Source organism: Canis lupus, chromosome 5, assembly GCF_003254725.2.
Source record: "Canis lupus dingo isolate Sandy chromosome 5, ASM325472v2, whole genome shotgun sequence".
NCBI lineage: Eukaryota > Metazoa > Chordata > Mammalia > Carnivora > Canidae > Canis > Canis lupus.
The window spans coordinates 31,373,489-31,386,101 of record NC_064247.1 but is presented as its reverse complement, the minus strand read 5'-3'; the positions used below and the strand labels follow the sequence as shown (position 1 = coordinate 31,386,101).

General features: G+C 50.7%; 1 protein-coding gene across 9 annotated transcripts in view; it reads right to left on the bottom strand.

Moving 5' to 3' along the window:
• The window catches only part of NLRP1 (NLR family pyrin domain containing 1), a 37,981-nt gene extending 26,440 nt beyond the window's left edge, over positions 1-11,541 (bottom strand). For 4 of the 9 annotated variants that reach the window (XR_004815810.2, XM_035716297.2, XM_035716300.2 and 1 more), the window contains exons 1-4: positions 9,779-11,534; positions 9,147-9,473; positions 8,397-8,561; positions 5,940-6,149 (exon numbers count right to left, since the gene is read on the bottom strand). Coding sequence is in view for 8 of the 9 variants with exons in the window: in XM_035716297.2 (XP_035572190.1) it covers positions 5,940-6,149; positions 8,397-8,561; positions 9,147-9,429 (658 nt within the window). In the remaining variant the exon portion in view is untranslated. Of the gene's footprint in view, positions 1-5,939; positions 6,150-8,396; positions 8,562-9,146; positions 9,474-9,778 lie in introns of all 9 variants that reach the window. The other 5 variants (XM_035716302.2, XM_035716303.2, XM_035716301.2 and 2 more) reach the window with 5 other exon arrangements.
• Between the last annotated feature and the right edge of the window lie 1,072 nt (positions 11,542-12,613).

Below are 12,613 nucleotides of genomic sequence, written 5' to 3'. Positions count from 1 at the left end.
ACCTCAAAACAAAAAACAAAGTAACAACAAAAAGCCCAGAGATAGAATTTTGAAAGCAGCAAGAAAACAGACTCCTCTATACCAGGAACTACCATAATGCTGTCAGCAGATGTCTCAGCAAAAACTTTGCAGGCCAGGACAGAGTGGGCTGATGTATCATTCAAAGCCCTGAGAGAAGACTGCCAACCAAAAGTACTTGACCTGGCAAAGCAGTTCTTCAGAAATGAAAGTGAGGTATTTTCCTAGACAAACAAAAACTCATAACCACTAGTGAACATGAAGATACATGAAACTATAACTCACTGGTGAAGGCAAGTGTAGAGTGAGATTCAGAATGCTCTTAATACTGTAATGGTGATGTGTAAATCACTGAAATCCAGTATAAAGCTAAAAGACAAAAGTATTAAAAATAACTAGTTAAAATAATTTGTTAATGGGTACACAATATAAAAAGATGCAAATTATGACATCAAGAATATAAAATGTGTGTGTGCATGTATGGAAGTTAAATGGTAGAATTTTGTATGTGATCATAATTATGTTGTTATCATCTTAAAATAGATTGCTAAATCTATAGGATGTTTTATGTAAGCCTCATGGTAGCCACAAAGCAAAAACCTATTGTAGATACACAAAGGATGAAGAGAAAGGAATCAAAGCATACCTCTATGGAAAACCATCAGATCACAAAGGAAGACAGCAAGAGAATAAGAATAGAATAAAAGAATGGCAAAAATAGCCAGAAAACAATAAACAGGATGGTAACAGTGAATCCTTACCTATCAATAATTACTTTAAATATATATGGATTAAATTCTCCAATCAAGAGACATAGAGTGTCTGAATAGATTAAAATACAAAAAAACAAAACAAAACAAAACAAACAAACCTGACAAAAACCAAAACAAGACCCAACTACATACTGTCTAAAAGAGACTCATTTCAGCTTTCAGGACACACTTAGGCTACAGTGAAGGGATGGAAAAAGATATTCCAAGCAAATGGAAACTAAAATAGAGCAGGAGTAGCTATACTTATATTAGACAGAATAGACTTTACGTCAGAAAGTGCAATAAGAGGGCAGCCAGGGTGGCTCAGAGGTTTAGTGCCACCTTCAGCCCAGGGTGTGATCCTGGAGACCCGGGATTGAGTCCCACATCAGGCTTCCTGCATGGAACTGGCTTCTCCCTCTGCCTGCTTCTCTCTCTCTTCTTGTGTCTCTGCCTCTCTCTTTCTCGAATAAATAAATAAAATCTTTTTTTAAAAAAGTGCAATAAGAGGAAAAGAATATCATTATATAATAATTCATCAAGTTGTTATAACACCTAAATTTATCAAAGCAAATATTAAAAGATCCGTAGGCAGGAATAGATAGCAGCACAATAATAGCAGGGGACTTCTAATACCCCACTTTCAACAAGGAGAGGTGATCCAGACAGAACATCATTAAGGAAATACTGGACTTGAACCATACATTAGACCAAATAGAACATGTGTATTAGACCTAAAGGACCCTCCAGCCAATAGCAGCAGAATGCATGTTTTTCTCAAATGCACATAGGTCATTCTCCAGGACAGATCATAAAACAAGTCTCAACACGTTTGAGAAACTGAAATTATATCAATATTTTTTCCAACCAGAGTGATATGAAATTAGGAATCACTAAAAGGAGGAAACTGGGAAAATATACAAATAAGCAGAAACTAAACAACCTTCTCAAATGATCAATGGGTTAAAAAAACAAATTAAAAGGGAAATAAAAAAGTATCTTGAGAAAAATGAAAGTCCAAATACAGCATACCAAAACATATCCTCAGGGGCAGAATTAGAGGTCAAGAGGTCTGCAGCAAACGGAAGTCTATGAGGAAAGTTTATAGTGATGTATGCCTACGTTAAGAAGAATGAAAGACTTCGAATAAACAGTCTAACTTTACACTGCAAGGAACTAGAGAAAGTAAACTAGGCCCAAAATTAGCAGAAGGAGGGAAATAACAAAGATCAGAGCAGAAATAAATGAGAGAGGCTAGAGAAACAAAAGACAAACCAAACTAAGAAGTAATTTTTAAAAAAGATTTTATTTATTTATTCATGAGAGACACAGAGAAAGAGAGAGAGAGAGAGGCAGAGACACAGGCAGAGGGAGAAGCAGGCCCCATGCAGGGATTCTGACATGGGACTCAATCCCGTTCTCAGGATCAGGCCCTGGGCTGAAGGTGGCGCTAAACTGCTGAGCCACCCGGGCTGCCCTTAAGAAGTAATTTTTTTTTTAAAAGATAAACAATATAGACAAACATTTAGCTAGACTAAGAACGTAAAAAGGAGAAAAGACTCAAACACAACCAGAAAGGGGAGTCATTACAGTTGAAAGTGAGGAGACAAAGGGTCACGAGGTTGCTGTGAGTCATCATATGCCAACAAAGTGGAAAACTAGAAAAAAAAAGGATAAATCCCTAGAAACATACAACCTCCAAGACTGAATCACGAAGAATTACGAAAATGGAACAGACCTGTAACCAGTAAGGGGATTGAATCAGTAAATAAGCATCCTCCGACAAAGAGCACCCAGGACTGGATGTCTCCCCTGATGAATTCTACAAAATATTTAAAGAATTAAAGCCAATCCTTATTTGTGTTAAAGACACAAATAAGTGGAAGGATATTCTGCATTCCTGGATTGGAGGAATTAATATTGTTAAAAAGTCCATATGACCCAAAGCAATCTACAGATTCAGTGGTATCCCCATCAAAATTCCAATGGCATTTTTCATACACATGAAAAAAATGCAGTCCTAAAATTCTTACAAAATCACAGAAACCTCACAGCCAAAGCAATCTTGAGAAAAAAGAACAAAGCTGGGAACCATCACACTTCCTGATTTCAAACACTATTACAAAGCTGCAGTCATTAAAAAGGTATGGTACTGGCATAAAGGTAGCCCAGGTGGCTCAGGGGTTTAGCACTGCCTTCAGCTCAGAGCTTGATCCTGGAGACCGGGGATCGAGTCCCGTGTCAGGCTCCCTGCATGGAGCCTGCTTCTCTCTCTGATTGTATGTGTGCCCCCGCCCCCCTCCCCCGTGTGTCTCTCATGAATAAATAAATAAAAAATCTTAAAAAAAAGAGACACATAGATCAATGCAACAGAACTGAAGGCCCAGAAATAAACCCACACATATATGGTTAATGATATTTGACAAGGGAGCCGAGATATTCAACGAGGAGAAGATCATCTCTTCAATACATGATGTTGGAAAACTGCATATCTATGTGCAAAAGAGTGAAACTGAACTCCTACCTTACAGCACTCACAGAAATTAGCACAAAATGGATTCAGAACCTAAATGTAAGTTCTGAAGCCATAAAACTCCTAGAAGAAAATATAGAGGAAAAGGTCCTTGATAATAATTTTTTTGGGATATAACACCAAAAGTACAAGAAACAGAAGCAAAAATACAAAAGTGGGAGCACATCGAATCCGAATGCTTCTGGACTGCAAAGGAAATGATCAATAAAATGAAAAGGCAACCTATAGAATGGAGGAAAATATTTGTAAACCACATATCAGGTAAGGGATTGATATAAGACATATATGAAGAACGCATACAACCCAACAACAAAATTGCAAACCTAACCACAAAACAACCTAAATAGTCTGATTAAAAATGAGCAAAGGAGACGAATAGACATTTTTTCCCAAAGGGGATGTGCAAATGGCCAAAGGGTACACGAAGAGGTTCTCAACATCACTCATCGCCAGGGAAATGTGTATGAAATAGCACCTCACTCCTGTCTGGGAGGCTGTCGTCAAAAGCACAAGTGGTTTAAAAAAACAAAAACCGGGATCCCTAGGTGGCGCAGCGGTTTGGCGCCTGCCTTTGGCCCAGGGCGCGATCCTGGAGACCCGGGATCGAATCCCACATCAGGCTCCCGGTGCATGGAGCCTGCTTCTCCCTCTGCCTGTGTCTCTGCGCCTCTCTCTCTCTCTCTCTGTGACTATCATAAATAAATAAAAATTAAAAAAAAAAAAGTTTAAAAAAAAATAAAAATAAAAAAACAAAAACCAAACACAAGAGATAACAAATGTCAGCGAGGAGGTGGAGAAAAGGGAACCGTCGCGTGCTGTTGGTGGGAAGGAGGACCACAGTGTAGAATTTCCTCAAAAAAAAAAAAAAAAGAACTACCATAGGACCCAGGAATTCCACCTCTGGGTATTTACAAAGAAACAAAGAATCGATTGTCCTGAAGATGTCTTGCACCCGCACACTCACTGCAGCATTCGTCACAATAGGCAAGACATGGGAACAGCCTTGGTGTGTCCTCCGGCGGCTACATGGACAGAGGAAATGGGGCACATATATGTACAGGGAACTCAGTCATGGAAAAGAAGGAAATTCTGCCATTTGTGATAACATGGATGAGCTTGGGGGGTGGGTGGGTATGATGCTAAGTAACATAGGGCAGACAGAGAAAGAGAAGTATATAGGATCATTTCAGTGTGGGATGTTAAAAAAAGAAAAAGAAAAAAAAAGGAAAAGAAAAAGAAAAAGAAAAAGAAAAAGAAAAAGAAAAAGAAAGAAACCCAGAAGTCTAACATATAGAAGCGGAGGAGAGTGGAATGCTGGAGGCCAGGGGCTAGGGGTACTGGGGAACGGGGACAAACCTTCAGTTAGGAGGTGACTAAGTCCTGAGGGCCTAGTGTACAGCTTGGTGACCATACAGTTACTCCCAGTGTGCTGCACGTTGGAGGTTTGTGGAGAGAGCAGGCCTTATGGGTTCTCACCGTGGGCCGCACATGCATATGCACGCACATGGGTATGTGAACTGATGGATGTGCTAGTGACCTGGACTGTGCTGATCATTTCACAACGTGCAAGTCTGTCGAATCATCACTGGGGACACTTTGAATCCCAGTCTATTAGCCGATCACACCCTAAGGAAGCTGGGAAACATCGGGACTTTAGAATCAGGGGGAAACTTCTGTTTCTCTTGATTTTTTTTTTTTTTTTTTGAGCAACAAGTATTATGTGACCCTATTACATTTCCCTTTCTGCCCTGGTGGCTCGGGAGCCCAAAATCAATGAATAGTTAATGGTTTGCAGATAATTAGTCTTTGTGGCTTTCATACTTGCTTCATTTTAAGGTTATTACACATGTACGTTTCTGTAAAATGTTCTATGTAAAAAGCCCGTCCTTCCTTCCTTTCTTCTTTCCCCGCTTTCTCCCTCTCTCCTCCCTCCCTTCCTTGCTTCCTCCCTCCTCCTTCCCTTCCTCCCTCCCTCCCTTCCTTCCTTTTCTGGACAGATGTGGTGTAACGACTTAATTCAGTCCATCGCTTTGAGCTTTGGCCAGACACATTTCAGGACCAAGCCCCACAAGTTTACTTCTACCCGGATTCGGAAAGTACCCTTTCAACCTACCATGCCTCAGGTGTCAAGGGTGCACATCCCTTGACATTGGGGTCAGCTCTAATGGGACAGGTTGGCGGTGGCTAAGATCCTGGGTGGCATCAGTGAGCCTGTGAGGACTCAGGACTGTCCTCCTCACCCAGACAGCAGAGGGCATGTGATGTGGAGGTTAAAGGTGAGGACTGCGGCATCAGAGAGTTCCCTGCCTCCAGAAACTGTGCCGTCTTACCTGTTTGAGATCTGTTTCTTTCACCTGTGCAATGAGGGGGTGGAGACATTTCTCCCCAGCAGTGAGGTCTGTGACATCTGAGCGAGTGTGTAAGGGGAGCACTGGGTACAGAGCCTGATTTGTATCCTGTATGAGGTAACACCTGCACCGTAATTTCCAGGGACCACTGAGAAGCAGCAGCTCAGCCCGATGGAGGGAAGCCAGGAGCACATTTTGGATGGACTCATGACCGCCATCCTCAGCCCACCCACCCGGCCCGCACCTCGGCACCGTTCACCCCTCTCCAGGAGCTCCACAAGGCCTCACCTGGGTTGTGGTTTCCAGATGTTCCAGCCACGGGCCACCCAGCCTTGGGCGCCTCCTGCTTCCCGGGCACTGGGCTGGGCTGAGGTGGGGCCTCCCAGCCCCCTAGCACTGCCGTGGGCATGGGGGCACTGGGTGACTCCTGGTGTGGTGAACCTTGAAACTCTGGGGAGTCTGGAAGGCCTTCTTGGTACTTGCACGAGGAAGGGTCTTCTGGGGGAAGGATGGGAAGGACAGTGCTGTATGCCAAGCATCCATCTGCTCTGAACTCTCACTGCAAACCTTTGGGATGGGTGTTGGGAATCCCGGATTTATTTATTTTTTTAGATTTTTTAAAAAATAAAATTAAAATTTAAAAATTTTTTAAAAAAATTATTTCTTCATGACACACACACACACACACACACACACACACACAGAGGCAGAGACACAGACAGAGGGAGAAGCAGGCTCCATGCAGGGAGCCCGACGTGGGACTCGATTCCAGGTTTCCAGGATCACACCCTGGGCTGAAGGCGGCGCTAAACCGCTGAGCCACCGGGGCTGCCCAGGAATCCTGGATTTAAAATACTGTAAGGTGCTGTTTTTTCTTTTTTTTTTTTTAAGATTTTATGTATTTATTCATGAGAGACTGAGAGACAGAGGGGCAGAGACACAGGCAGAGGGAGAAGCAGGCTCCATGCGGGGAGCCTGATATGGGACTCGATCCCAGGATCCAGGGTCACAACCTGAGCTGAAGGCAGATGCTCAACCGCTGAGCGACCCAGGTGCCCCAGGTGTTGTTTCTTTAGAGGACGGTGACAACGTTCTAACATTGATGCTGCCAAGGGTAGCACAACTCTGTCTATACGATACACCACTGGGTTGTACCCTTTAAATGAGTGAATTCTATCTAGATAATACTATTGCCAAAAAGAGTCCTAAAGATACAGACAATTTTATTGTCTTACTCGCTGCTCTGAAACGTCCTTTGGGTGAGAACATCTATTATTAGGCAGAGAGATTCTTTTTTTTTTTTTATTTATTTATTCATGAGAGACACAGAGCGAAAGAGAGGCAGACACACAGGCAGAGAGAGAAGCAGGCTCCATGCAGGGAGCCCGATGCTGGACTCAATCCCAGGCCCAGGATCACATCCTGGGCTGAAGGTGGCGCTAAACCACTGAGCCACCCAGCCTGCCCTGGGCAGAGAGATTCTGATAAGCCTCCCGGTGGGGTCAGCGCCTCCTTCCCAGGATGGATAGGTGCTTACCAGGTGGCATCTAAGCCTGGCACCAGCTAGTTGGGGCCGCCGAGCAGAACTGCCCTGAGTCGCGGTCATCACAGGATTGAGCCAGGGGGACATGGCACTGTGTGGGATCGCAGGGGATGGGGTGCTGGCGGGGACACCATGGGGCCTTTGTTCGGTGAGATGGGACCAGTTGGACCCTCTTTGCAATAGCACATCAGCAGGGCTGCGCTGCATGCTCAAGGGCTTGGGCGGGAAGGTGAGACATAGGCTGGGGAGGGGGAAGAAGCGACTTGCTTCATCACACACCAAGCAGATGAGGTCAGGGGGAATGAGGGCAGTGGAGCTGGAGCTTGGGGGTGTAGAGGCAAAGGGGGGAGAGCAGAAGAGCTACGAGATTAGCAGTGGGGACTTCCCCAGGGTGGTGGCAGGAACGGCTGGTTCTAGGTTCCAGCCTCATCTGCATGGGTGAGCGTGCACCAGCCCGAGGCAGCCACTTGGGACTGGGAAGAGAAGAGGAAGAGGCAGGGTGTGGTTAAGATCTAGGCCTGGGTGGGAGTGCCTGGGGTGGTGGTGCCAGGGGTTGAGTGTCAGGCTCTTGATTTCAGCTCAGGGTTGTTAGATCGAAGCCCTTGACGGCCTCTGTGCTCAGGCCGGGGGACGGGGGCGGGAAGAGGGTATCTGCTTGGGATTCTCTTCTTCTGCTCCTCCCTGCCACCCCACCCCCTCTCTCAAAATAAATCTTAAAAAAAAAAATAAGAGTGCTTTGGCCTGGGTGACTCAGGATGGTGGAAGCTGAAATAAGAGAAGTTGGGAGAGGGAACTACGTGGGGCTGAGGAATGCGCCTGCCCTCCCCACGGGGTGCATCTGGGGAGCAGAGTCCACCTTGGAACTTTCTAGACCACTCTGACCCCAGGGATCCTGGGAGTCCACCAGGATATCCAGCTTAGCTCTGCCTGAGCAAGGGCCATGTCCCATGTGACACCCGGCGGGGTAAGACTAGCTGCTCACCTTGCCTGGGTCGTGGGTCCCCATCTCTCACTTGGGATGGGATGTCACTCAACACTGGAACCTCTCAGAAGATCATTTGTAGGCCTTCTGCTTCCACTGTCCCAGCCTGGCTCCCCCATCCTTTTCCTTCCTCTGTCGTCCACTGAGAGCCCCATGCAGCCACACGCTTACTTGGGGGAGGGACCCGTAGGGGTGCCCGGGTTGGCACAGCCAGGCTTACCATTCCACATGTGTCCAGATGTGTTCGGCAGCAGTGGTGGCAGTGGCTGTCCCGAATTCCTTGTCCTTGGGTCCTGGATGAACCTCAGCACCTCAGTGGAGATAGGTGAGTTTGGGGACTGCATGCTGGGTGCCATCGGGGAGCCGGGGGATAGGGGGTGTGCGGCTGCGGGAGGCAGATGCGGGTGGCAGGGTTTGTCACCGGGAGGGGCCGGGACTGTGTTTATGGAGACTCATGAGGCATCGGGCTCTGTGCTAAGGGTCTCATGCGCATTATCTCGTTAGCGCTCTCACAGTCCACAGAGACGGCTCTCACACTCCCGTTTCACGGATGCAGAAACAGAGGCAGAGAGGCCTGAGGGGCTTGTCCGATGGGGAAGTGCTGGGCTGGTGCCTGCTGCCCCTGAATCCTGAGTCTGCGCTTACAATGCAGGTGGGGCAGGTGTACCTGGGAGCTGGGGGCTTACAACCCAGGCCAGGAAGGTGCCCTGAGAGCCAGGAGCTTATGTCCCAGGTGGGGCAGGTGCTCCCCGGGGAGCTGGGGGCTTATCCCACCCCCGCCCTTCTGGACACCAGCCCTTTCTCTCCAGGTGCCATAGGGACCACACAGCAGCCTGGAAACATACCTGGCTAGGAGAGGGGTCCCGAGTCTCTGCCCAGAGGAAGGCTTAACAGGGGGTTCAGGGGTGGGGGTCCCTAGGAGGTAGGGGGCCGGGAGATGGCCAGTGGACAGGGGGGTGTTTGTACTCACCTGACATCAAGCCTGCCTCTGCCCGGGACTGGGCGCAGAGCCGGCTCAGGCCCATTTCCTCCCAAGTGCGGAGGGCCAGCACCCAGGCCTGCTGCTCCCCATACTGGGCCACCAGGCGCGAGGCCACCTCCAAGCCGCGTGCCTTCCCCAGCTGGGCCCGCAGGGCGTGGGGAGGGTCCCCCCAGAACTGCTGTTCCAGCAGCCGAAGCTGGAACTCCTTTAGCTCCTCTTTCCCCATCATCTCCAGGTACCAGGCCAGCTGCCACTGGACTCTGCAGGCCATCTCCACCCTGCTGGGGGCCCTCCACGACGTCCACGGAGGTGAGGCTGGTGGCAGGTGCAGAGGGGTGTCAGGCGGGCAGAGGCCAGCATGTCTTCCCCCTCTGCCCATCCCCTGACTAGTCCAAGGCTCTCCCTGGGATCATTCCTCTGTGCCTGGTGAACTCCTGTTCAGTGCTCAGAGCCCCGTTGTGCAGGTGCGGGGAGCCAAGGAGTGTGGGAGGAGAGGCCCCCAGAAGGAGGAGCCCAGAGGGCCCAGGAGACACAGAAGAGGTACGGCAGGGTGCGCAGGGCGGCGGCCAGGAGAGCAGAGGGGAGCACAGGTGGGGGACCGGGATGTGCCCGACACTCACCCTTCTGTGCTCCTGGGGTCCTCGCCTGAGCCCCGGTAGTACTGAGGAGTGGACTGAGCTCCGGGCCGAGCACGACTTGGCCTCTTGGGGCCCCTCTGGGTGGTGGGACACCGACAGATCTGCCTTGGCGCAGCGAGCATCACACGCTGAGTCACCCAGAGGAAACTGGGCTGGGTGTGCCGGGCCAGGGGCGGGGCCACCTCCGCAGTGGGGGCTTAGGCCCACGGGACACCCAGCGCCCCCCACGAGCCTGTCACCGGAGCTGGAGCTGGTGGCATGGAGCTGGTACCACCAGCTGGAGCTGGTGGCTACTTGCCCCAGGGCGTGGGCTCTGGGGCAGGTGGATGTCAGCCTGGGGGGGGCGTGGGGGGCATTTAGGATGGGTGGGGCCCCGTGAGCCACCATGTCACCAGGGCAACTCCTGACTGAAAGGCTGTACCCAAGCCCTCCCGGCCCCTGCCCTGTCCCAGGAGCAGCCAGGTGTGCATTCCCAGCCCCTGCCCTCTCCTGGAGGCGCCTGGGTGTGCTTTCCCTGCCCGGGAGGTTGGGGGGCTGCCTGCTGTCCGGGCCCTTGGCTTCCTGCCCGAGAGCGGAAGGGTTCCCTCGCTTCCCCATCGCCCCGGAGCCAGTCCTCAGGGGACTCGGGCACAGGCTGTCTTCCTCTTTTGTCCAACTGGCAGGAGTCAGGGGGTGCTGGGGCAGCGACATTCACCCGCCCATCACCTGTTGCATAACCGTTTCTGGAGATGCCTTGATTGCAGGAGGCTCCCTGCACAGCGTGTCCTCCGGCAGCCCCTTCCCTCCTCTGAGCCTCACTTGGCTGCTAGATTGGCGGGATTGAGCCCCTGGGTGGGGGACCCTGAGGTGCTGGACAGTGGAAGGGAAGGTGTGCAGAGGGACACCCATGACAGACTCTCCGGATCCCGTCCCCAGCACGGCGTCCTGCCACTCCATTCACTTCTGACACGAACTGCTCAGGGTTGGCGCAGCTCAGCCCCCCCCGAGACCACCCCACATGCCCACCAAAACGGAAACTCAGAACCCCCAGTATTTAGGGGTTTTGTGGCTCTTCTTCTATTTCATATGTGCGATTGATTCAGATGTTGGCCTTGGGGTTCTGCTTTCCCTGGGTCCCTCTGCCTGGAGATCCTGCCTTTGTGTTTGGGTGAGCAGCACCCCCAACCCTGCAGCTCTGGGGTCTGGGTGGCGGGGCTGCCACCTGCCATGTTGTTAGCACACAGACTGGGATCCTGAGGGCTTTAGGAGCTGGGTCCCTAGATATTCACATTTTAGGGCAAACCCCAAATGTTTACTTTTTGATTAATCACAAGGGGAGCTGCTCGGATCCTGGGTGATAAGGGAGACCTCGGTTCTTGCAGGCGAAGGCCATGCAGAGAGAGAGAGGGAGAGAGGGAGAGAGGGAGAGAGAAGCTGATAGAGTAGGACAGGAGCAGAGATGTATGCCCCCCAAGTGCACGCAAGCCCAGAGACCTCTGTGGCTGCCTGCTGCCTTGCCCCTTCTTCTCCTGGGTGTCTGGGTTGGGGTGCGAGCCCGCGTGTCAGTGTTGGTGCCCTGAGGCTCTCAGACTTGGGGTGTGCGCGTCCTGGACTAATCCTTTAACGTCAGGCCTGTCGGTGGCTGGGATGGGACATGGGAAGTAGGGGGCACGCAGAGGCCCAGAGAAGCAAGGGGACCTGCTTATATCACCCGGTGCGGCAGTGGCTTGGCCAGGGCAGGGGGCCAGCTGTCCGGACACCCCGGTCCAGGCCCTTCCTTCCTCTAGGGCAGTAACTTCCAGGTCAGAGGTCAGATGGGGAAGCACGGGCTTCGCAACCAGGTTGGCTCTGCCCTTTGAGGTTCTGTCATCTTGGCTGAGTCACTTACCTTGCTGGCCTTCAGGTGTCAGCATCTGTACGACAGGTGTAGTAACATCAACTTGTAGGATATGAGACTGAGCGAGGATGGGTGTGCACAGGGATGCGGCACGCGGAGCTCTTGGAGATTTTGCAGGTGCTTACGGTCTGTGGACCTCTCCACCCCCGTCCCCGTTTGTAAGATTGCACCTGCCGAAATCCTACTCATTTCTTGAGGGCCAATACCGGAGTGGCACCTCTTCCATGAAACCTCTCCTGCTTTGACTTTTTTTTTTAAAGATTTTATTTATTTATTCATGAGAGACACAGAGACAGAGAGAGGCAGAGACACAGGCAGAGGGAGAAGCAGGCTACCTGTGGGGAGCCTGATGTGGGACTTGATCCCAGGACCCCAGGGTCAAGCCCTGAGCCCAAAGCAGACACTCAACCATGGAGCCACCCAGGCATACCCATGTGGCTTTAGTTTTAATGGCACCAGTGTTGTAGGAGTTTGGTTTCACCAGGATGACTTTGGTCACTACAGAGCCCACCACATTCCCCAGGACGCTCTGTGACAGACACAGACAGACAGACACAGCCCTGCACATGTGACTACGTGAGCTGTACACAATGTGTTTGTTGCACACCATGCTCATCTTTGTCACTATATCGTCCTTGAAGGACCCTGCAGCCAGCACCCTGGGGTATGGCTCCTGTCTCCTGGGATAGAGGCCCAGAGGTGGCCCCAGAGGTGACGCAGCTTTATACTGAATAAAAGCCATCAAATTGGCCCTGATCCCGTCCAGACCCCGAGGGAGCACGACTCACCTGGAGCAGGTGCGCTTCCTTCTACCCATCACCCGCCCCCCCCAAGGGGAGGGAGCCTCCCTGTGGGAACCTGGATTCTCTGATGGCTGCTGGGAGGTGGGGGGTGGGGGACTGGCTGCCCTGGATGCCCGGCCCAGCCCTAGGGTGGCTCCC